Source organism: Zingiber officinale, chromosome 3A (genome assembly GCF_018446385.1).
Source record: "Zingiber officinale cultivar Zhangliang chromosome 3A, Zo_v1.1, whole genome shotgun sequence".
In the NCBI taxonomy this organism is placed as follows: Eukaryota; Viridiplantae; Streptophyta; class Magnoliopsida; order Zingiberales; family Zingiberaceae; genus Zingiber; species Zingiber officinale.
The window spans coordinates 165011165-165035291 of NC_055990.1; the positions used below are offsets into that span (position 1 = coordinate 165011165).

Genomic DNA, 24127 nt, shown 5'->3' on the forward strand with positions numbered 1-24127 from the left:
GGCTCTCCCCAAAAGGCTTCATACCAATGGAGATATCTTTTTCTTATAAACCCACGATCTTTCCCATGTGTTTTCAATGTGGGACTATGTTTGCAACCTTGCAACTCCAACAATCCCCCCTCAAACAAAGGAGCACAGGCTCCCTAACGTCCGATCCTTGACCCACTAGGACTTCCTGCCCCTCAGTCCACCTGACCTATTAGGACTTCCTTGCTTAGCCGCAACTAGAACTTACTGCCCCTCGGTCCACCCGACCTACTAGGACTTCCTTGCCTAGCCGCAACTAGAACTTCCTGCCCCTCGGTCCATCCGACTTATTAGGACTTCCTTGCCTAGCCGCAACTAGGACTTCCTGCTAGTGTCTGGTTCTCTTGATCCGGACACGAGAGCCCCCACTTCTTTGTTCGAGATCAATATTCCACCCACATGGTTTGATTGGACCATGACTCTTGTGCACAGTTGGCGGTTAGTCCTTCTGGCAGTCCGAACTCTCGTACCAATTGTTGGATCGAAAATAATTTAGATATCTCCATTGGTATGAGGCCTTTTGGGGAGAGCATAAGAGCAAAGTCATAAGGGTCTAGGCCCAAAGTGGACAATATCATGCCATTGTGGAGATATGTGAACATCTTTTTGCACAACAAATGATATCAGAGCCATGGTCCGGACCAGATGCCATGTGGGGTGGCCTTGAACGAAGTTAAGGGTGGGCCCGGAGCAGGTTAGGATGACTGGATGCTTGCGGAGAGGCCTGGAGCAGGTGAAGGTGACTGGATACTTGCGGGGAGGTCCGGAGTAGATCAAAGGTGACCGGGTGCGGATGCTTGCGAGGAGGCCCAGAGCAGGTCAGGTGACCAGATGCTCGGAGAAGACGAGTAGGTCAGAGTGACCAGATGCTTGTAGGGAGGCCCGAAATAGGTCAAGGTGACCGAATGCTCGCGGGGAGGCCCAGACCATGAGAGTAATTGTGGTCCTTCATTTGAGGGGAGGATTGTTGGGGTTCAATCAAAATCCCACATTGGAAAGATTTGGTAAAGATCATAGGGTTAAAATGATAGAATATCTCCATTGGCATGAGGTCTTTTAGGGAGAGCCCAAGAGCAAAATGACGAGGGCCTAGGCTCAAAATGAATCATATTATACCATTATGGAGATATGTGGACATCCTTTGGGCACACCACCAAGAAAGATTGTCAATCTTCTGGCATATCTCCCTTCATTCTTCTAAACATTTTATCTTATTTTTTAGTTGACTATGTTACAGGGTTTAAGCTAATTTTGGTTGTGTTGTTTCTGTTTTTTACCATTTACATACTTTGCAAAGAAAGAAGGGGAGCCTTGGTGCAATGGTAAAGTTGTTGTCATATGACCAAAAGGTCAACTTCGTGCGCCGGACTATCCTTTCATTATCTTAGATCAATTTTAGGCGGTTAGAAATTCTACATAAATATATATTGTTATAATTTGAATCAGTATGGCATAATATCGAAATCATATTCTAATTGGAGATCAAAACTTCAGCCCAACTTAAATATTAAACCTTGATAAAACCTTACCCAAACTAACACTCTGATTGGAAAAAAAAAATGAAACCAAAACCTTTACCAAATCGAACCAACTGTTGGTTTGGAATTGCCAAAAACAAACCAATTGACCCAGACTTTTGGGAAATAAATGGATGACCCAGCTAGGTACTTCCTTAGTTCTGTCAAAGACAAATTAAAGTCAAAATGCCCAATTTTCTAAGCAAGATATATGAGTTGTTTTGAAACATCTGTCATTTAATATTGCCCTACTTAAACATTGATTCTGAATAGGTAAAATTCAACTCTTAGGTTTATGTTGCTTCCTCAGTCATCTGAGAAACAATGATTTTAAAGGCTACTGCTCCTACAAAAAATGGATTAGAAAGAACAATTAACAAGGTTTTACAAAATAAATCAGCAACAACGACATTAAGGTGTGCATCCCACATGGGCATTCTCCAGCCATTGAGCTCTACATAACTCTAAACCCATAGGAATATTCGAGTTATTTACAAATTAAAGCATTAACATTAAAGATATTCTTTAAAATGCATTACTTATGACTTCACTTCATAATTTGTTTGTGATAAGGAAAATTGCAACATCAATATAATGTATATCAATTGAAATGGGGAAAAAAAATTCAACAACATGCAGAAGAGAATATGTGCTAACAAGTTGACACTGTGAAGGTTCCATGTAGTGGTTGAATACCAGTTTTCTTAACCTGCAAAACAGCATAGCAGAGAAACTGATTAAAAAGTGAATAAAATAGTTTGTTAATGTCCTTCAACTGATATCTCAGTAGGATTATGAGAAATCCTAAAAGAGTGATATGAGTTGCATGTTACATGGATGGAAATAACACAAGTAATTAATGTGATTCTAAGATGGATTTATTTTTTTTTAAAAAAATACTATTTTTAAGGAAGATTTAGGAGTAATTAAGCAGATGACAAAATAGAAGAAAATTGAAATGTGATGGCACGAATATGTTCAAAGGGATCTATACATCCTATTGTTAAATTACCTGAAACAATCAGAGTGGAAAGTGTAAGCAATGGAATGATCCAAAAATAACTCAGGTTCCCCTCCTCCTTCTCCACCTCCTTCCCATTCTAAGTAAATAAAGGAATGGCTTCGATCCAACTCCTTATTCACCTTCCTCCCAATCTTTCTCGAAGTAATCAGGCCATTAGATTCTCCACTTTGGTGGAAAATAGACTCAAAAGAGTAGTGAATGGAAAATAGAGGATCAACAGTTTTTATTCATTATCTGGTGGATTCACTTATGTTGTGTCTAATTGAGAGGAGGAAGAGGGGGCAAAAGGAATAGTGTTGAGGAAGGGAAGGGTGGAAAGGAGAGAGGAGAGGTTTCCTTGTTCTGTCTACTTAAAAAGAGAGGAAAGGAAATGAATTCCCAAGACAGACATGTAGTGTTCAATCAATCTTTTCAATACTTTCCCTCTTTTTCGCACCTCTTCTGATCAATTTTGTAGATATGGCAGATGCTGAACGGCTCCGGGTGGGGACGGATTTTGTAGATGAAGGCCAAGCGGTCGGCGAAATCTTCCTCCGTGGCGCAGAAGACAGGTTCCGCAACCGAGGAGGCGGAGGCGGAGGCGGAGGCGGAGTGAGAGGTGGCACCGCGGCCGAACCGAGCCGGTTGTGGAATTGTCACTGCATTTTAGAATTGTGGCAGTAGAAGAACTTTTGAGCAGTAGGGATCCGTCCTCAATAGTGATCCTTAGTCCATAAATTATGAATCAGATATTATTGATTGAATAAGGATCCTTAATTTCGATAGATTTTATTTTTAAATAAGTCAGATCTATCTAAATAAAGAGTCTTAAAAAAACGAATCATCTTCTGATCCGTAATTTACGGACTAGAGAATTCATCTTCAATTAGATTAGTAGGAATCCTCTGATCAGGGATGATCCATTATATGAGAACTCTTGATTTGGATAGACTCCATCTTTAAATAGATGAAATCCATCAAAATCAAAAGTCTAAAAAAATGGATCATCCTATGGTCCGCAAATTGCGGACTAGAGGATCCGTCCTCAATTAGATCAGTAGAGATCCTCTCGCCTGCAAATTATGGATTAGGAGATGGCCCATTGCATGAGGACCCTTGATTTGGATAAACTCCAACTTTAAATAGGTGGGGTTCATCCAAATTAAGAGTCTAAAAATGTGGACTATCCTCTGACTCGTAATTTACGGACCAGAAGATCCGTCCTCAATTAGATCAGTAGAGATCCTCTGGTCCACAAATTATGGACCAGGGGATAGTCTATTGCATGAGAACCCTTGATTTGGATAAACTCCATCTTTAAATAGGTGGGATCCATCCAAATCAAAGGTATAAAAAAGTGGACTAGAGGATCCGTCCTCAATTAGATCAGTAGAGATCCTATCGTTTGCAAATTGTGGATTAGAATATGGTCTATTGCATGAGGACCCTTGATTTGGATAGACTCCACCTTCAAATAGGTGGGGTCCATCCAAATCAAGGGTCTAAAAAAGTGGACCATCCTCTGATCCATAATTTACGGACCAGAGGATCCGTCCTCAATTAGATCAATAGGGATCCTCTGGTCCGTAAACTGTGGACCAGGGGATGGTCCATTGCATAAGGACCCTTGATTTGGATAGACTCCACCTTTAAATAGGTGAGGTCCATCCAAATCAAGGGTCTAAAAAAGTGGACCATCTTCTGGTCCACAATTTACGGACTAAACGATCCGTCCTCAATTAGATCAGTAGAGATCCTTTGGTCCACAAATTATGGACCAGGGGATGGTTCATTGCGTGAAACCCCTTGATTTGGATAGACTCCACCTTTAAATAGGTGGGGTCCATCCAAATCAAGGGTCTAAAAAAAATGGACTATCCTCTAGTCCGCAATTTGAGGACAAGAGGATCCGTCCTCAATTAGATCAGTAGGGATCCTCTGGTCCGCAAATTGTGGACTAGAGAATGATCCATTGCATGAGGACCCTTGATTTGGATAAACTCCACCTTTAAATAGGTAGGGTCCATCCAAATCAAGGGTCTAAAAAAGTGGTCCATCCTCTGGTCCACAATTTGCGGATTAGAGGATCCGTCCTCAATTATATCAGTATGGATCCTCTGGTCCGCAAATTGTGGATCAGGGGATGGTCCATTGCATGATGACCCTTGATTTGGATAGACTCCACCTTTAAATAGACGGTGTCCATGCAAATCAAGGGTTTACAAAAATGAACCATCCTCTAGTCCGCAATTTGCGGATAATTGCGGACCAGAGGATCCATCCTCAATTCGATTAGTAGAGATCCTCTAGTCCGTAAATTGTGGACCAAATAATGGTCCATTGCATGAGGACCCTTGATTTGGAAAGACTCCACCTTTAAATAGGTGGGATCCATCCAAAATCAAGGGTCTAAAAAAAATGAACCATCCTCTGGTCCGCAATTTGTGGACTAGAGGATCCGTCCTCAATTAGATCAGTAGGGATCTTCTGGTTCGCAAATTGTGGACCAGGGGATGGTCCATTGTATGAGGACCCTTGATTTGGATAGACTCCAGTCCCCAGGGCGTAGCACAGATGGGGAGTGCATGGTTCTGTGGCTGAAAGGTCCAGGGGTCGATCCCCGGGGTGTCACTGCCTGGGGTTAACGTCTCCGCTATGCACTTTCCACCTGTGTACCTGCATTTACCTCCCTCCATATTCGTGGGACCGGCTCTAGGGGGGCCGCTGATGTGGCGGTTCCACATTTTTTTTTATTTGGATAGACTCCATCTTTAAATAGGTGGGGTCCATCCAAATCAAGGGTCTAAAAAAGTGGATCATCCTCTGGTCTGCAATTTGCGGACGAAAGGATCCGTCCTCAATTAGATCAGTAGAGATCCTCTGGTCCGTAAATTGTGGACCAGGGGATGGTCTATTGCATGAGGACCCTTGATTTGGATAGACTGCACCTTTAAATAAATGGAGTCCATCCAAATCAAGGGTTTAAAAAAGTGGACCATTTACGCACCAGAGGATCCATGCTCAATTAGATCAGTAGGGATCCTCTGGTCCGCAAATTGTGGACTAGGGAATGGTCCATTGCATGAGGCCCCTTGATATAGATAGACTCCACCTTTAAATAGGCGGGGGTCATCCAAATCAAAGGTTTAAAAATATGGACCATCCTCTGTTACACAATTTGCGGACCAGATGATCCAAATCAGTAGAGATCCTCTGATCCGCAAATTGTGGACTAGAGGATGGTTCATTGCATGGAGACCCTTGAATTGGATAGACTCCACCTTTAAATATGTGGAGTCCATCCAAATCAAGGGTCTAAAAAAATGGATCATCCCTTGGTCCACAATTTTGCGGACCAGAAGATCCGATCCTCTGGTCCACAATTTGCGGACTAGAGGATCCATCCTCAATTCGATTAGTAGAGATCCTCTGGTTCGTAAATTGTGGACCAGGGAATGGTCCATTACATGAAGACATTTGATTTTGATAGACTCCACCTTTAAATAGTGAACCATTTGCAGACTAGAGGATCCGTCCTCAATTAGATCAGTAGGGATCTTCTAGTCCGTAAATTGTGGGTCAGGGGATAGTTCATTGCATGAGCACCCTTAATTTGGATAGACTCCACTTTTAAATAGGTGGAGTCCATCCAAATCAAGGATCTAATAAAGTGGACCATCCTTTGGTTCGCAATTAGATCAGTTCTCAATTGTGGACCAGAGGATCCATCCTCAATTAAATCAGTAGAGATTCTCTGATCCATAAATTATGAACTAAGAGATGGTCCATTGAATGATGACCCTTAATTTAGATAGACTACATATTTAAATAAGTAGAGTTCATCCAAATTAAGGGTCTAAACAAATAATTCTATCTTCTAATTCGCAATTTGCAGTGCAGATCAACTGACTCTCGCGCTCACTCCTCCGCCGTGATCATGTTTTCCCCACCAACTTTGTGCGTCATCTAAGCTAAGCAAGAACAAGGCTTGTTAGAGTTACAGCAATCAACTTCATTGTAGAGATTGTGGCGACTTCCACAAGGTGCGTGACCCTCCTCCTCCTTTCCTACTTCTCCTCTTTCCCTAGGATTTCCTCCTTGTTCCCCTCCGCCTCCGCCTAGGGTTCGTGCTCGGCGCAATGACCGGCATTGACACGGCTGGCATGTCTCGTTCCGATTGAGGACTAAACTCCTGGCTCAAAATGTGAACCAATCGGATTGGCCGATCGAGGGAATTTGCCCCTGGACCTGTTCCTTTATTTGATCTTTCTAACCGGTTACGGATTTTTAAAGGGCACACAGAGATTTTGCGAAAGCACTTTTGGCTTAATTTTTTGCATGGTAAACATTGATACACATTTTCATACCTATATAGTTTCCGTTTCTGGATTGCCGCCCAAGGGCATCTTCTTTTACAACGTAAAATGGTCTTTGATGCATAGTGGCTCAATTGCTCTTGTCACGCTACATTTAGGTTACCTCCACTTGAAAGAGTAAAACTGGTGATGCGAGCAAAGAAACTTTCCTGCTTCTCCCATTTATATCTGCCGAATGAAATTTTAATTGTGTGAATGCGAGACAAGTTCTGTTGACCTACCCCATGGAAATTTTATGTTCGTTAACATTTTCCAAAGGGAAGAAGGTGATCAACATAGATCAGAGTTCAATTTCTTAGAATGACTTCTCTTTTATGCCAAGGTTACTTTTTCATTGGGTAATTCAATGATCCATTATCATTCCAACATATGGATTAGCATTCGATTAATTTGATATTAATTTTGTATAATTTTTTTTTTTATTTTTTAAATAAATTCGGTTAATTCAGTGTTAATTCAAATAATCAATTTGGTTAATTCGATTTTAGTAAAACTTTGATTTGATTCAGTTAGCCAACATTAAATCGGTTTTCGATTAATTCAGTTAATTTATGGACCGAATTAATCGAATGCTCATCCCTAGTCTTAGTTATAAATTATACAACTCAAATTTGCTACACATGTTAGTGTTCAACAGTTTGTCTTATTTCAGAATTTTATTTGTGATTGTGGATAAAAAGTTTGCAACTGAGCCCATCTTAATGCCAAAGAGTATGCCAGTCTCTGTTAGGTGCTATTGTTTGGAATGTGATGAGAAGAGAATGGTCAAAAGACAATTCAAAAAGATGTCGTGGAATACCAAGTGAACCATCAATAAGGTAAGTCAGCTTGTGGAGTTGGACTTTAAGCATTTTGCCTATAATATAAGACCATTTGCGTTCTTTGCTATTTGAAATTATCTATAAAATTTTAGTATTCCAAAAAATTTTAAAGGTGCATTTTGATATTTGTAATAATCTTACTTTAATATAGTTGTTGGAATAATCTAATTAATAACCATTAGCTACCAAATTGAGTTTGGCTTAGAGTTAAATTCATTCCGGAGGAACTAAAGGAATTTGATGTATAAAGAGCATAATAAAATTGGATTGACTTTCGAGATCTTTATAATTTGGTAAACATCATGAAGTTATGTTTGTTGAAGCTATTTGCGATCAACTACGCTACACGATCAACCACATGGCAATCCTACATTACTACTAATTAGATCACTTTTATTTACATTGTTTCTCCATCTGTCAAATTTTGCAACTGTGTGATACCTTTTTTATATAAAAATTTTCTCCCTTGTATTTTTCTTCCCCTTATCAACTTATTAATATTCTTGTTCTTCTCTTTTCAGTTGGTTCTCAATGTACTCGACCTGTTCCACAGGCAATTTCATCATCTGTTAGTCAATTTTTTTAGCTTATTAATACATCCATTCGAATCTTATTATGTGTTGAACATCATTTTTTTGTTAATCCAGATAATTAGTTTTTCAAATGACTAATCTTAGAGGTGACGAGCCTGACTCCACTTCCACCGCCCACTAGAATAAATATGGAAGTACATAAACGGCCAACGTTCTTAGTGTTGTCATCCCATTAGAGGAAAATCCTTACAGTGCACCGCAATTGAAATTTGATGCTTAGATGTCTGGTTTACCGCTTAAAAGGCCTAATTAACCGAATTATTGCCCCAAGGCTCGAACATCATATTTGATATACAAGAAATGGTTAATTTTTTTTTTTTTTGTTGATATTTGGCATGAAGTCTCCTTGGGACTAACTTATATCACTTTCGGACAACCGAAATCGCTTTGAAATTATTGAGATTCTACTGTAATCTAATTGGATTCCAAGATTCTGTTTAATATCCATTTTACTATAAAAAAAAATTGTGGAACTTTGCCTCTTGTTTGTCACTTGCACATAGAGCTCATGTGCATATATGTCTGGTAATTTTGCGTAATTGTTTTATTTTCAATTTGCATATCTATACAGTCAGTTGCTTAGGTTTTCATTCGAACTTGAGGTATCTTGGAATGAAACTTCCAAAATAATTTCAACATTTAACCTTCCAAATTGAATATCTTTAGAAGGATGCTCTTTCATTAAGCTCCATAGCAACAACAACGCAAGGACAGGTCCTGTATCAAGGGGAAAATCACTCCCCACTACGTTAGATGGTCCTGCTCCCCTAGGAGAGAGTAACTTGATCTAAATGTGGCTAACAAAATTAAATAACCCAAGCCGGCCCATAACCCATAATTTCTCTCACAAAATGTCTAAATATTTCACTATCAAATTTATGAAAATAATATCATTTCTTTAATGTGGTCTGTGTATCTGTATGAATCTCCCTCTATATTCATAGGATCGACATTAAGGGGGTCGTTAAGATAGCAGATCTATTTTTTTTTAATAGGAGAAAAAAAATATGGCGTAATGGACAGGTAAGCATGAGGTTTACTTCATCATGCGTCTGACATCTGTGTACCTACATATACCTTCTTCCATATCCGTGTGATCGACACTAGGGGATCGTTAATGTAGTGAATCTATATTTTTTTTTAATAAGAGAAAAAAAGATCCTCCGAGCGTAGCATAGATGAGTACATAATACTTCTGGCGTAATAATCAAGATTGATTCTAAAAAATTGATGATCATCATGTGTCTATGATTTATGTATCTGTATTTACCTCCCTTCATATCCGTGAGATCAATATTAAGGATCACTAAGATAACGAATTTATCTTTTTTTAATAGGAAAAAAAAGTTTTTAGAACATAACTGAGTTGATGATAAATTTATAAAATTAAGCGAAGTCAAATTCTCATAAAAATTAAGGAATTATTATTTGCTGTCATTTTATTGATAGAGATTTAAATTGATTGGCATAAATAATAAATAAATAAATAATTGTAACTTGCAGATTTGGAAATGAGTTTGTTCACTTGTAAATGCCAACTTGAACTATGACTTTTTCATAGTTTCCGAGTTACACAGTGAACTAATTTATTTATAATTTTTGTAATTAAATAGAGTAATTGAATATAATTTGGAACAAGGTCGGTGTCTGCCATCACATGATCAATTTGTCTTTTTCTTGTGCCAGCAAGTCAAAGACAAATAGTAGTTATTCATTAGAAAAAGGCTGGTTTAATTAATGCCCAAATCCTAAGGGCAGATCGAGATTAACTATCCATATATTCCTTTATTTTCTACTATAATAAATGAGTTCGAACTGCATTTTGCTGCTGGCCTCACCAAAATAGAGGCTAGTACAGAAAAGTTGAGCGTGTCATAAGCAAAAAAACAGTAGGCGCTGAGTTGCGCAGCAGGTATCTGTCAAAATGCCTATATGGCTGTGACACTGCTTACAGGCCATTCTAGTGAGCTATCTCCTAATGTCTAATGTCTTTTGGTTGATCACTGTGTTCGCAGGGTGGATACATCTCTTCCAAGAACATACATAAAAGATATCTGAAAGTGCAACGAAAATGGATCCTCCCAATCTTGAAACTACAGATATATTTCACAAAAAGAATAAGAAACATATTGTTCTAGATACATCACCATTTTCTGAAGCAATTGCTTCATAAATTCCATACACCCTATAGAAGCTATAACAAATAACTCTAGAATTATCCCTTGATATAAATGGTCAAAAGATTACAACCGCCTTTGTAGTTTTTACATCTGTACAAAATATCATAAACAGTGTTGTCACTTGGAGCAGCTTGTTCTTCATTCTTCAACCATCGTAAACTGAGTGGAAACTTGGCTTGTCGATACACAATGCATTGTTCTTCTCGGGTAATCGTGCAATCAGGGAGGCTTAAAAGTCAAAAAGACATTTATGGAAGAACAAGATTTCTTTTCAGGCAGGGAACTATTAAGTTCCTTTCAAGAGTTTGCAAAGGAAGGAAACTTAGAACAACTAGAATTAAGTGGAAAAGGAACAACATTGAAAGCCGTAGATTGTCTTCCTTCCAACTACAACAGTTAAGAACATAACTGATTGCCAAATTAGAGAGATGACGGTAGTGGATCCTGTTGTCAATCAGAACCACCTTCGCTGTCGTCACTTCGAGATCCAGATTGGATGATAACACGAGCTCCTGAAGTAAGCCTGAAAGGAAGAAACAAGTAAATGAGGGCATGATAACTGTAAAAGTCAAGTGGCAGGGAATGTGGGCAATATAATTCAACCTTTCTTCAATTTTGATCACTTTCTCTTGAGAAGGAATCTTGTTTTCAAATGTATCTAACCTAGCAGATGTTTCATTCACCAAGGAACTACCAATAATCCGTTTGCTTCCCCCATTCGATGAACTGAATGGCGAGGATTTGCAAATATCTGGTGTGGCAGAAGATGTTCTTGTATCTGAAACTGGGATCGCTGTTGATTCATTCCGATCATTCCTTGAATGCTTGGAACTTGCGAGTTTGATAGTCTTAGGGAGAAACTTAGACAGAGATGAATCAACTTCCCTAATACTATCTCTTGTGGAATAAGACATATTGAGAATTCTGCATTGATAAGTTTATTTTAATTATCTTATATGCCAGAAAGCTTCATTTGTGCTCAATCATTAATGTAGGATGGTACAAGAATGACATGTTAAACTAGAAAAAAAAAACAAAAGGTTCGGCATTAAGGTTTGTGGCTTTGCTCCATTTCTTAGCACACAGAAGAAGGCCTACGAGACTTTGAATTTGTCACACACAATTGGTGTCGACAATGTAGGTGCAAAAAAGAGACATGTGATGCATCCAACACAAAATCTCACAGAAATCACGATCTAAATGTGTTAACAGAAATCGGCACAATTGATGAACATGTATTGTGACATGGGTGTCTGTCTAGTAAGCAGATCAGAATTTAGGGGTTCCCAATTGCTATAATAATAAAGGCATTGATCAACAGGATAAGAGCTATGTTGGAAAGAATTGTAGCCCTTGTTCTACAAATACAGGTGATGTTGCTATACCTTGTGTAGTAAAGAAGAAGAAAAAATTTCAATTATCATCTATTCAGCTAAAAGATTCCCCTTTCGGTTAGTTGATTCTAAACTATGAAGTATTGGTTTGCAACAAGTGAATAATCCCGGTCTAAGTGAAGAGGGGCAAGCTATTTGGCAATAACATTTCCATATGATCTTTAAATTCAAGCAAACTCCAAACAGAACATAATGCCTTTCTTATTCGACATGTAAAATCAACACCACAAATATCTCACTCAAGAACAATTTGAGTTTTGAAATTCTACACTACCTGTTTTCACCAATTGAAGAGGATTGTTTTACACTAGGATGTCCGCTAATTTCTTCTTTGTACTTTGTTTCAATAATGCTCCTTCCAAAACTTTCATTCTGCTTTAGCCCCTTGCCTATTTCTCTTTGGCTCTCTGCAATGCAGTTTATCTCACCCATAGCAAGTGAATTGGCAGACAATGGCGAGGTAAAGTTTCCGTCGGTGAACCTTGGTCTATAGATTGGCGCAAATCCAAAGCCATAGTGGTTCTTAACAGTGGTCGACCCACAAGTGATCAGGTGCATAAGCATACTTGCGGCTTTAAATTTTGGCCCACTTGGGTGGAAAACTTCTTCGCCTTCCAGAACACTAAGATTATTCCTCCTGTTCACTTCATCTTGCATCAACGACTCTAACGTATTCATCCTCCCAGAAGAAGTATCACTTGAAATTGTTGTTGCTGATGATCTCCCTGCTATAACAATCTCAGGTTCCCTCTTCAAACGCAGAGCCTGCTCATTGCAGCCATTTAGTGGAGAACTATCACTGATAGAGGCACCAGCATTTCGCACTTTACGGGTTCTTGGTACCTCTCCATCCTCAGTTTGGGTTGAAGCATCCTGAGATCCAACCAGGGGCTTGGAGATTTTGTACTCGGATGGATTTGGGGATCCTGCCACTGAAGGTGGGGCACTTCTACCACCAGGCTCAGGCGAAAAATTCCCCAAGGAACCCAATCTATGAGTCGAGAGGAATAACTCAGCTTCTTGCATAGAAGGGGGAGCTGAGGGATGTTTAGGTGATACTGGGGGAAGCTTTGTCTCCTTGATTGCGAAGGCTGAAGAAGATGGAGAACAAGAAGCCTCTAGGCCCTTATAATTGCTTGGCGATGGATCCTGAGGAGGATGCTTCAGATTCCCGTGATTGTTCCGATCTGAATCAAACGGAAGCATTACTAAACCTACACATTTAACTGACTGTGAATTTAGAAAGGGATACAAGCCTGCGATGTACCTGGAGGAGTTTGATCCACAATCTCGGAACCTTTGAGCACATACTCATTCCCCTGCGCCGGCAGGATCAGATCGTCCTCGGAGAGATCATGCCACACGAATCCATTCTTGTAGCTCCTGCACCAAAACCCGCCATCATCCAACCGAATTCCAGCAGACTAGGGTTCTCACAATCTCAGGTTTCGATAGCTTACCTTTTGCAAGACCACGAATACATGGCGGCCATCTTCTTCCCTCTCAGAACATTAAGCCTCTCGATCACATCTACAAAATTAAACACGAAATCGAATCAAAAAGCCCTTTTCCCCTTAAACCCCTTCGTCATCCGCTCGAAAGAAAAGAAAGTTCCAAGCTTTTACCTCTGAGGTAGAGTCCCTCGGGTGAGGAGATGGGAACTTCAATGAAGTGCGGGTGCTCGAGATGGAAATTCCGGTAGAGGTAATAGACCACCGGAATCCTCCCGCCCTGGTGGCGCTCCTGCGTGTGGTGGTGGTGCTTCTGCGGCGGTTCCGTCCACACTTTGGTACGTTCCGGGCTGGCTTGAGGCGCGTACCTCCTCATTCTCGTCTCCATTAACCCTCTCCTTGGTTCACACCCCTATCTTTTGCGGCTTTCCTCACGCCATTCTACAAGAACTGTCAATTGGTGGAATTCAACGGTGAAATCGACAATCGCATGAAATTAAGAGAGACTTGAGGGGGAGAAAGAAGCAGGAAGAGGAGAAGAAGTATAAAATAATGGAGGTGAGGTCAAGAAGCGGCGGAGAAGGAGGAGGAGGAGGTGGTGGTGGCGGTGGGCTGCCGCTCGTCGTTGCCTTACACGACGAGGGAAAAGTGAGATGGTGTGTGATTTATTATTATGGGACGAGACGTTGTAAATTTTTATTTATTGACATGGAATTTAATATTTTCTAGCAAAAACTTTATAAAGAAAATATTTTAAATAAAAAAAATTGAGTAATTTTTAAAATGCCTTTTAATCTAAAATTTATATTTTAATATTAAATGTCGTCCTTTCTGTTAATAAATAAATGGAATTTAATAATAAAATAAAATTATTAAATATTTTAAAATTATCCTAAAAAAAGATCAATAAGATTTTGTCAATCTTATGATTTTGACTATATTTATTATATTGTTAAATTGCCTTTTAAGACTTTAAATTTTATTTTTTTGTTTAAAAAACAGAAATAAAAAAGAATGTTAATACAATACAAATTATCATGCCTAATTTTCCCTATCAAAGGCGATCTTATAGTGATGTAATGCTGATCTCAGAATGATGTCATCCTTATGAAAGAAAACAAAAATAAAAAAAACAATGTATGTGATAGCGATGTCTTCCCTACCTCGCAATAATTGCACTCCATTTCATATTTTCTATATATGATTGTAGAAATTAAGTCCACAAGGCAACATTACATATATATAAATTAAAGGTTGCAGGTATTATATAGTATTTAATCAAACTATTCACTTTAATTTTACTAATGTTTAAGTAAACTTTGGCTCTATTTAAAATTATCGGGCCAAGCATGAGAAATAGTGTTACATCCGATCTATGCTCTGTCCAGCGACGCCCATTGACCCATACACAACTACTCATAAATCATTGTCCTTTTCCCTCTCTCTCTCTCTCACGTCCAATGCATATGTTTGTTAATTAAGGATAAAAGTAATTATTTAACATAAAAGAAATGAATTATTTCACAAGAAATGGATATGAAGAACCCATTGTTTGGCTTAATCAACTCATCTACTTGAGTCCCTCTCTTGCTTTGCAGTCATTACCATCCCATTGTTTGCTTAATCCACTATGAGAAATAGTAAGAAATTCCCATAAAGAAAATTTAGAGGAATAGGTTCACATGGATTGGATAGGACTATTGATTAGAAAAAAAAAAACAAAAGAGCATTGGAGGATTGATGAACTATCAAATAACATTAAAGGGCTAGTGTGGATAACTCACTTGTATTTTTATTGATGAATAAATATTTTTTTTTGTTGATTATTATTTTAAAACATCTTCTTTCAAAGCAAGTTTTATAATAATAAAAATAATAAATGTAAATTCTGTTTTGGATTATCTCTTTTTAGGAAGGTTGCTCGGTTAATCCTAAATATATAAGTCTTTATAATTTATCCTTTTCTAAAATCTATAGAGCTTTATGTCAGAAACTTTCACCTTTTTAAAGCATCCATAATGTTTATAAAACCTCTTTGATGTTAAAAGTGTTGTGAAGGAGTGTTATAATTCGTCCAGATTTTTTGGATCATAACCCTTGATTCACTCTTGGATCAGAGATTGTTCATAAGTGAAATTCTATGAATCTCATCTGTATAATAGGCGGGGTCCATAGAACTCTACCCATGAATGAGCTGATTCATCCTTTGGACCGTACTCTGTAATCTAGAGGATCCGTGCTCGTGTTATAATACTCCTTCACTTGAACAAGTTCAAGAGTAGTAGGTTAGTGTATGTTTTTTTTTTTTAAAAAATATTTATTAAAAAATTATAAATTTTAAAAATAAAAATTGAATAAAATAGGTAAATGATAAGATACGAGAGTATTTTTTTAATAATAATATTATTTATTTTTTAAAAAATAATTGAGTGCACTGTAGTAATAATGAATAATGAAGGTTAATGTTAAAAATAATATAAGTGAAAAAGATATATTATTATAATAAATATATGATAGTAAATCTTATATATTTTTTTTAATGAGAACATGTATATTATAATAGATTAATATTGCAGATGCTCTTTTTGCTATAATAATATAAATAAATAAATAAACAGGACTAAAATGTACTCTTCCACGGTCAATACAGCCCACATAAAGGCTAAAAACGGCCCATTAATGAAAGAAGCTTGAAGAAGTGGGCTTATTGGGCTGTGTTAAGTCGCTGGCTTAGGAACTCCTTATCCTTTTCACCCGTCGCTTCTCCTCTCTCATTGGCTTCGGATCGATTGACGCGAAGCTACTCCTCCAGCTCTAGGCATGGCTGCCCAATTCCAAACCCTTCTCCTGTCCTCCTCTGCTCGCCCTTTCCACGCCGCCTTCCTAGCCCGCCCCCTCGGGCTCTCCCTTTCAACCTCCGCGCTCGCGCCAGGCGCCACCGCCGCCCGGCGACTCGTCGTTGTCGCCGTCACCAAGAAGGCCGTCGCCGTCCTCAAAGGCACGTCCAACGTCGAGGGCGTCGCTACCCTCGTCCAGGAAGACGATGGTTAGTTAATTTTGTAGCTCGTTTCTTTCTTCTTCCCATTTATTTCAGCGTTACGGGGCTTAGGGCTAGGCTGGAGAGTGATATGTAGTCATTTTGAGTGGAATGTATTTGCTTTGTGGATTTTGATTTTGATTTTGATTTCGATTTCGATTTATGCTGCTTGAATTTGGCTATTTTCAGAAAAGATTTTGATTTGTTAAATGGGGAAGTCAAACATAATGAATACCTGTAGCCTACATGGCTAACTATCTCTGGGAGACTTGTTATGTATGCCAATTTACTATCGGATTGTGAACAAAATCACTCTCCTTGTACATGTCTCCTCATATTAGAAAGAGGTCCATGTGCAAAGTTGTTTCAACTCATGATTGCAACTTTTACAGAATTTGCTATTGTCTTTTTGGAAGATGCATATTAACTTTTTATTGGACTCCTTGTAATTCTGTGTCAGGCCCTACTACTGTGAATGTTCGTATCTCTGGACTCACACCTGGACTTCATGGTTTCCATCTCGTGAGTGCTGTGCTTAGATACTTTAATTCTTCACTTCAAAGTAAACTAGTAAATTCTAATACTCACTTGTTTTTCCCTCTTCAGCATGAGTATGGTGATACAACTAATGGCTGCATATCAACAGGTCTTGCTTAGCTACTTCTTAGATTCTTAACATTTGTTATCATCTCATTTCTGATTTTTGGTCTTGAACTCGATTTGCATTAATAGGGGCTCACTTTAACCCTAAAAATTTGACACATGGTGCACCCGAAGATGAAGTCCGTCATGCAGGTGACCTGGGAAACATCGTTGCTAACTCTGAAGGTACTTTAGTCTATTTGTTCATTGTTTTTTCACGAACAAATTGTTAAGCTGATTGAGTTCTATCTTGACTGTTCTTTGGGTAATACAGGTGTGGCTGAGGCAACAATTATAGACAATCAGGTAATTGCTTTTTACTTGGTTTCTCTACCTTTCTTCATCATATTGCAACTTCCTCTTTTACTCTCTTCTTAGCACATTTCTTAGTGCCTTGACTTCATGTTGTGTTATTTTTGCATTTTTTTCTTCCCATTTTCCACTTCAATGGATGTGTAGATACCATTATCTGGGTCCAATTCAGTAGTTGGCCGTGCATTTGTCGTTCATGAACTTGAGGATGATCTTGGAAAAGGTACACTGACAGTTGAATTCCTTTTTATAATCCATTGGTATCAAATATTTTAGTTAAGAGTTCACTTTCTCTATTGAGTTTTCTCATAACTTTCATTTGATTCTCTAGGTGGCCATGAACTTAGCCTGACCACTGGAAATGCTGGAGGAAGATTGGCATGCGGTATGCAATACACATGCCTTCTTAAAAGAACTATTGTGTCGTTATTTTGGTTGCAAAACATGCAGGGTGGATTAGTTTGGAAGTCTTGATAATGCCATTTGGTAATGCTATTACTATGAAAATAGAAGTTTGGGATCTGGATTATTATATCTATAATTCCACTTCGACCTACAAAAACTGCCCACACTTAGCTTGACCTACCATCACAACTATTTACCTCATTTCATCCTTATCGATATGTTCTTCGACCAAACACTAGAGCAATTTGGGCAAATTAACAAATGTCTCAACCATCAACTTTGGGCAAGCTAACTCCTGTTCAGACGAACCCTATTTGCACTCTTGACGAATTCTCCCTTTTTTATTAAACCATTTTTACCAGGAACCAGATTGATTAGGACGACGTTGATTATTAACTGGATTGATTAACTAGCTCTGTTTATACGCATGGACTTCCTCATCACGTTTGCAAAATTATTATGTAGGTGTTGTTGGTTTGACTCCACTCGCGTAATCATTGAAAAGACTTTTCAGAGGCTTCTTCATCATCAGGTATCGAATTGTTTCTTCAAGTCATGCATTAGATCAAGCTTCAGGCCTGTCGATAGGAAATAAGTCAACTCTTGATGTTGTATCTGGCACCTAAATGTGATCGTTTGGTCACTAGACGTTTTTCGTGGAGTCTGCACGTCCGGTTGCATGCTTCTATGGTGTACCTGGGTTTGCTTTTGTCCAGATTGCTGCTGCATCTGGTAGTTTCTACAGGCAGATTCAGATTATATGTTCGTGGGATTTAATAAAGGATTATTTTATAAGATTGGAATGCTTTTAGTGTTTTTTTTTGTTTTTCATTTTGGATTGAAAAGTAGATGCCGTGATACCTTTGGCGGAATGGTTGACCGTTGAATGGAGTTTTTTCCAGTGAAAAATTTCTGACTTCGCTCTTCCTTGCGTAGAACGGTGTCATTAGAAGCGATTATTTAAACACATTGCTTTCGTTCCAATCAGACAAAAGTATTTGGGCATACTGTGCACAATCTAATCGAAAAGTTTAGTCGAAATCTGTATGATAGTTTTTGACTTATAATAATAAATCAGTCCATTTTTTTGAAAATGGTATTCAACGTTTAATTTGGAATTTACAATTTCCTCCTACAAAAAATGTTTTATTTATTAGGCAATTTTTTTGTCTGCCTTTTTTATCACACGATTTTTCTTCATAGAAACTTAGCCCTCGTGATTGATATTTGATGTATTCATAAGTAGGGTAGAGTGTGCAAAAAAGAATGGGTGGAAGATTAAAGAATGTTTGTTCTGTTCATATAAATGATGGAATGCCAATAATATATGCTTGTTAATATTTGTTTTTTATTAAATATAAATAAATAAAAATTTTAAAATGAACAAACAAATTTAATAAAAAAAATAAAGATTGAATAATCACTTTACCAGCTTTATTAACCTTAGACTTGGCTCATTTATTCTATCAAACAAATATAAACGACAAGGTAATTCACGTTACCACCGTTCTTTTTTAAGAACAAAATTCAAGTTAGGTTTTGTTTAGGAGGCAAAACGATGACGAAGCAAACATTTGTTACGAAACAACTCTTTTTCAAATAGCAGTATAAGATTTTTAACTCCCTTAGCAGTTAATAACAGTAAAATGTAACTGAAAATTTAATTGAAGATCAAACCGGTAATATTACCATAATCAATTCGATCGCCCAAAAACTGAAAAGAAAAATCGTACCATCCATATAAGTTATACAAAATATTATATATAAATTTAATAAATATTATTAAAATAAATAAATAATCAATCAAGTCATCACCTCCGACAAAATATGCCAAAAGTGCAAAATTTATAATAAACATAATGAAAAATTAATCTTAAAATTGACACTAAACATTTATAAAAATTTATTTATATTCATTCAATACATAATATCAATTAAATAAATAAATTTATATATATATATATATATATATTCAACTTATTAATATTCATAAATAATATTTATTTATAAAACTTTTATCAACATATTAATTAAATAAATAAAAAATAAAAAAAACAAACAAATAAATTAAAATGATCAAACTTAATAATTAATTAAATAATTAAAAATTTTAAATAATTAAATAAGTTTAAATTGAAAATTCGATAAAACTTAAATTAAGTTTGACTTAAGAAATCAATAATATCTAAACAAATCAAATTCAGGCTCATCAAAAATAAATTAAACTAAATTTAAACAATCATTTTAAAGATTTAGTTCGTTTTAAACTTTGACTTGACTTAATTACCCTATCGACTCAGCTGGTTTCCGGCCCTAACCAATATACTGATTCAATAGGTTGGCAAAGGTCTTAAAAACACAACCTTTATGCTAGGATTTATTCATCAATGTTTGATATACTAAAACCCCAGCGAAAATATAAAAGCACAAGCAGCGGGAACAACGAAATGTAGTATGTCAGCTACCATGTGTTCTTGAATAGGCGTTTGCAATGATGAACCAGCTACAATCCATAGTTTTCTTCAGTGCCCTTGTGGTCGAGTGTGAATCAGTCTATAGAACCAACTTCCTCGTCATACTTCTCATCCCCACACCATAGGTGATTGCTAGAATTAACCACCAAAAAAAGAACAAGTATAGGCCACCTCTGAATGCCATCAGTACCGGATTAACCTGGTATTTTGTCACCAGATCATGGCCTGCAGTTTTTGAAGCCAAATTGTCAGACACGCTGTAGGAGACGATGAGATGCGCATGTCTGTTCTTCTGCGAGGGCCAGTGGGCAGCCTCTCCTGGCATGGTTGAACCGTAGATGTGGATGATCCCTGCTGTGACGTGGATCGGACTGGCTGAGTGTGTGGCAGACAGCTTTCCAGACAGAGGAGGGAACTCAGAAAATGGAACGGGCGCAGAGATTGCGTCCAGCATGCTCTTGAGACGCTTCTTTGCAGAGTCTTTGTTAGGTTCTTTGGCGTGGTCATCTGTACGAAAATAATTCAGCAATCAAACACCAAACCACCTAATATTCACCTAAACCCCTCAAGAGTGGTCGAGAGTTCAACTGACCCAACCAACAATTGTAAGAGATGATGGATTTTGTAGGTATAATAATAAAAAAAATTGTTATGACTGAGAAAGAACACAATGGTACCTGGTTTTGGCTCTATGGCAATCCCCTTATATTCGTCCCCAGATTGATCATGAGCAACAGAAGAACCTGAGGATGAGGCTCCATCAATGATAGTTGTGTCTGGCACCATTTTTGTTGCCTCATTGGTTGAGCAGCCAACCTGTAGGTAAGAAAAGAATAAATGGTCTCAGTCGTATTCCAACAGGTATAAGAGATATATACTGGATCTTACCTCTCCAACAAAGTCAAATGCTTCTGGTGGACTAATGCACTCTGAGTCCCTAGTGCAATAATGCAAATTATCATTAGTTGCATCAAAGTATGCTAATAAATCGTCAAACATCTCAAAACCAGATGGTTCTAAGGTCGGTGAGTAGAGAAATCCATTCAGTTCTGTATTTTCATGCAGGAATAGATTACTAGGTGCCTCACACAATGCCATTTTGTCTTGATCAGAAGGGCAACGGTCATCTACTGAATCTAAATCGTTTGGTGGAACATAGATATTATCCTCCAACAAGGAGATTTGTTGTTGTTCTGGATGGTCAGCATCTTCGCTCATGGAGTCAAAGAATTCCTCAACGTCAAGCACTTTCTCTAAATTGATGTCCTCATTAATCCCATCCATGTCCTGTGCGTGGCAAGACTTCATAGGATAACTATCAGATTCCTGATAGGAAGGATTTGTAACAGTCATGGTATCTGCAAGATCACTCAACTCTGCATATTCTTCCTTTACATTTGGATTGTTATGGTTATGACCGCAATCACTGAATGAATGTCGTTTCTCTATTTCATCATCAACAACAGCTACACTCTGCTTTCTATGTTTGTCAGCCAAGTTGGTGAAACTGGCATCTTCAATTGCTTCATTTGATAAATTGGTCACATCTTCAGCAAGGCTGCCACACTCCTTTGTGTCCAAATCTGCTGAAAAGTGAGAACCATTCTCCTGCTGATTTTTCAAGTCATCACTCTGAAAACATTAAAAAGCACAAATTATTAAATATTCATTGCCTAAGCTAGTTGGAACAAATAAAATGATGTTGACACCCATAAATTGCCACTATTTTAGACAGGCTCTAGTCAACCGACTTTTGTCAAAATAATTTTGATAGTAATCAAGGTGTTAACTAGTCATATCATGTAATAGCAGGATCAAATTCCCTAAACATACAATGGCAGGAAAATGTAAGTAATGCCTTTTGTACATAAAAAATCCCTAGTGCTATCTGGTTTCAGAATACCAAAATTGAAGGCATGAGCAAATTTTTCCAGTTTAGGAACTGCATAAAGTTAAAAAGAAAAAGAAAAAAAAACTTAATACTTTTATCATTGTAAAACACGATGATGGCAGGCTTTAGAGAAACCTGGTTAACATTGGCTGGTATCCATCAACAACACCCAAATACGATGTCGAATGATGGGCTTAACTTATAATATAGCCACTAGCAATTTGTCTTCTTTGTAGAAGTTTCTCATTTGAAGTTACAAATGTATAAGCAAAGATAATTAAATTGGAATCAAAGCATTGTCAATTGAGAATCTTGAAACTAATAGTTAAATTCAGTAATGCACTGCTTCCAGGAAATTGCACAGACTATCATAAAGAAAAACAATGATTTGAAGAATGGATGTTAAAGAAAGCATTTCCAAAACATTTACAATTGAGGACCTTGAAACTAATAGCTCGACTCAGCAAAGCACTGCTTTCAGAAAATTGCACAGATATGATAAAGAAAAAACAATCATGCCGAAGGGATGTTAGAGAAAATTTGAAGCCAACAGCAAATCTGGTGCAATCAGGCCTATAAATAGGGAATAATCATGCAAACTCAAGCATAAATTAAAAATTAGGATATCAAAATGAATTCATTGTTAAGACTTTGTCTGCAGTAAATGAAAAAAAAAACAAAACAGAACATAGGATAAGGAGTAAACTTACAATTATCAAACTGACAGACAATATGTAAAACGATATTAAAAGTATAAAGCAATAAAGGAAATATAATCCTCAAAGATGTCTCAAATTGAGAAGTAGTCTGAATTAAAAGTTAAACTAGCTGGTTGAATCTACAATAGAATGCCTCTATACAAAAACATGTTAAACAAACAAACCAAAAAAATCCAGACTACATGATTAATTGCACAACAAATTAGGTTATGATTCTAAAAGTGAAAGATCGAAATAAATATGAACCAACTAGCACTCGAACCTGCACAAAATCGCTGATCTCAAAGTATTCCTGTTCTGTGGCTATATAATCCCCACCATCTGGCAACAAAACTACACTATCTGCCTCCTCTTCCCATTCTTCTTCGAGAAAAGGTGCTCCATATTGAGCCCCGTTCATTGGTCCGGAACCGCTCTTTTGAAAGACCCTGCAGAGCACATAAGCATCCTTCCCCGCCCATGATTCATTTTTCAATACTAGATTCAATCCAAACAGCTTGATTTTAAATCACGAAAAAGGAAAACAAAAACAATCGGATACCTGAGAAATTCCAGACTTGGTCAACTCCTCGTCTTCGAGACGGTACTCGTGCATAACCCAGTTGGTCCTGGTGCCTCGGGGCGCCCGTCCGGCATGGAAAACAAGAGTCTTCTTTACGCCGACCACGCGAGGGCCGCGGCGGACGGGCCGGTCCTTACCTGTGGTCTTCCAGTACCCCTGAAGGGTAGCGCGGTTGGTCCGCGACTGGTTGGAATACTTTCGGCCAAGGGAGCTGAAGAAGTACCACTCCTGGTCGCGGCTGCGGATCCGGGAGAGTCCCGGGAGCTCCCAGGGTTCGCACCTGTAGAGGTCGACCTCCGCGACGGCATCCACGCGGAGCGGCAGGCCGCGGACCTTGCGCTTGAGGTAGTAGGAGACGAGCTCGTCATCGGTGGGGTGGAAACGGAAGCCGGGGGCGAGGCGGGACGCGGCCGCCGGCAGCGGCGGGAGATCGGAGGAAGAGACCACCGCGGCGTTCATCGATCGGAAGAAGGCCGTCTCGATTTGGGGATCGGGTAGGAAAATCGACGCCGTGGGTTCCAATTCGCTAAAAATGAAGAGAAGGATCGGAACCGAACCGCTTCTAGAAATTTCTCATTAAAATATAATAAAAAAATAGCTGGCTCGCGTTAAGCTACGAAACCTATCCTCACTCTCGCTTCGCACGCAAAATGCTTACGCGTGACATCTCATGCTATTCAGATTGCCACGTAATGTAGCGTGATTATGTGGCTAAAGACGATT

At 38.2% G+C, this 24127-nt stretch overlaps 3 protein-coding genes and 1 long non-coding RNA gene across 6 annotated transcripts; 1 reads left to right on the forward strand and 3 right to left on the reverse strand.

Annotated features, from left to right (window-relative positions):
• Nucleotides 1–2050: 2050 nt before the first annotated feature.
• Nucleotides 2051–3220, reverse strand: LOC122053399. The gene is made up of 2 exons (XR_006132203.1): nucleotides 3005–3220; nucleotides 2051–2253 (listed from the first exon to the last, which is right to left on the reverse strand). It is a non-coding gene; the product is annotated as an uncharacterized LOC122053399 (long non-coding RNA).
• Nucleotides 3221–10541: 7321 nt separating this feature from the next.
• Nucleotides 10542–14018, reverse strand: LOC122053401 (protein SOSEKI 3-like). Of its 2 annotated transcripts, XM_042615435.1 has the most exons (6): nucleotides 13537–14018; nucleotides 13372–13441; nucleotides 13179–13294; nucleotides 12186–13098; nucleotides 11121–11441; nucleotides 10542–11040 (listed from the first exon to the last, which is right to left on the reverse strand). In XM_042615435.1, exons 1-6 carry the CDS (start codon nucleotides 13748–13750, stop codon nucleotides 10968–10970), a joined length of 1707 nt encoding a protein of 568 aa, XP_042471369.1. In that variant the 5' UTR covers nucleotides 13751–14018; the 3' UTR covers nucleotides 10542–10967. The 2 variants fall into 2 exon arrangements, with proteins under 2 accessions (XP_042471369.1, XP_042471370.1); XM_042615436.1 differs by lacking the exon at nucleotides 11121–11441.
• A 2091-nt stretch (nucleotides 14019–16109) lies between these two features.
• On the forward strand, nucleotides 16110–18553 carry LOC122053402 (superoxide dismutase [Cu-Zn], chloroplastic). 2 transcript variants are annotated; one of them, XM_042615438.1, is made up of 9 exons: nucleotides 16110–16408; nucleotides 16860–16921; nucleotides 17006–17045; nucleotides 17132–17227; nucleotides 17316–17347; nucleotides 17501–17576; nucleotides 17685–17738; nucleotides 18224–18290; nucleotides 18406–18553. In XM_042615438.1, the coding sequence occupies exons 1-8, from the start codon at nucleotides 16183–16185 to the stop codon at nucleotides 18250–18252; spliced, it is 615 nt and encodes a 204-aa protein (XP_042471372.1). In that variant the 5' UTR covers nucleotides 16110–16182; the 3' UTR covers nucleotides 18253–18290; nucleotides 18406–18553. The 2 variants fall into 2 exon arrangements, with proteins under 2 accessions (XP_042471372.1, XP_042471371.1); XM_042615437.1 differs by having other exon boundaries at nucleotides 16111–16408; nucleotides 18224–18553.
• A 1509-nt stretch (nucleotides 18554–20062) lies between these two features.
• LOC122053403 (NAC domain-containing protein 53-like) lies at nucleotides 20063–23953 on the reverse strand. The gene is made up of 5 exons (XM_042615440.1): nucleotides 23384–23953; nucleotides 23105–23290; nucleotides 21121–21864; nucleotides 20910–21048; nucleotides 20063–20739 (listed from the first exon to the last, which is right to left on the reverse strand). The coding sequence occupies exons 1-5, from the start codon at nucleotides 23861–23863 to the stop codon at nucleotides 20312–20314; spliced, it is 1977 nt and encodes a 658-aa protein (XP_042471374.1). The 5' UTR covers nucleotides 23864–23953; the 3' UTR covers nucleotides 20063–20311.
• Between the last annotated feature and the right edge of the window lie 174 nt (nucleotides 23954–24127).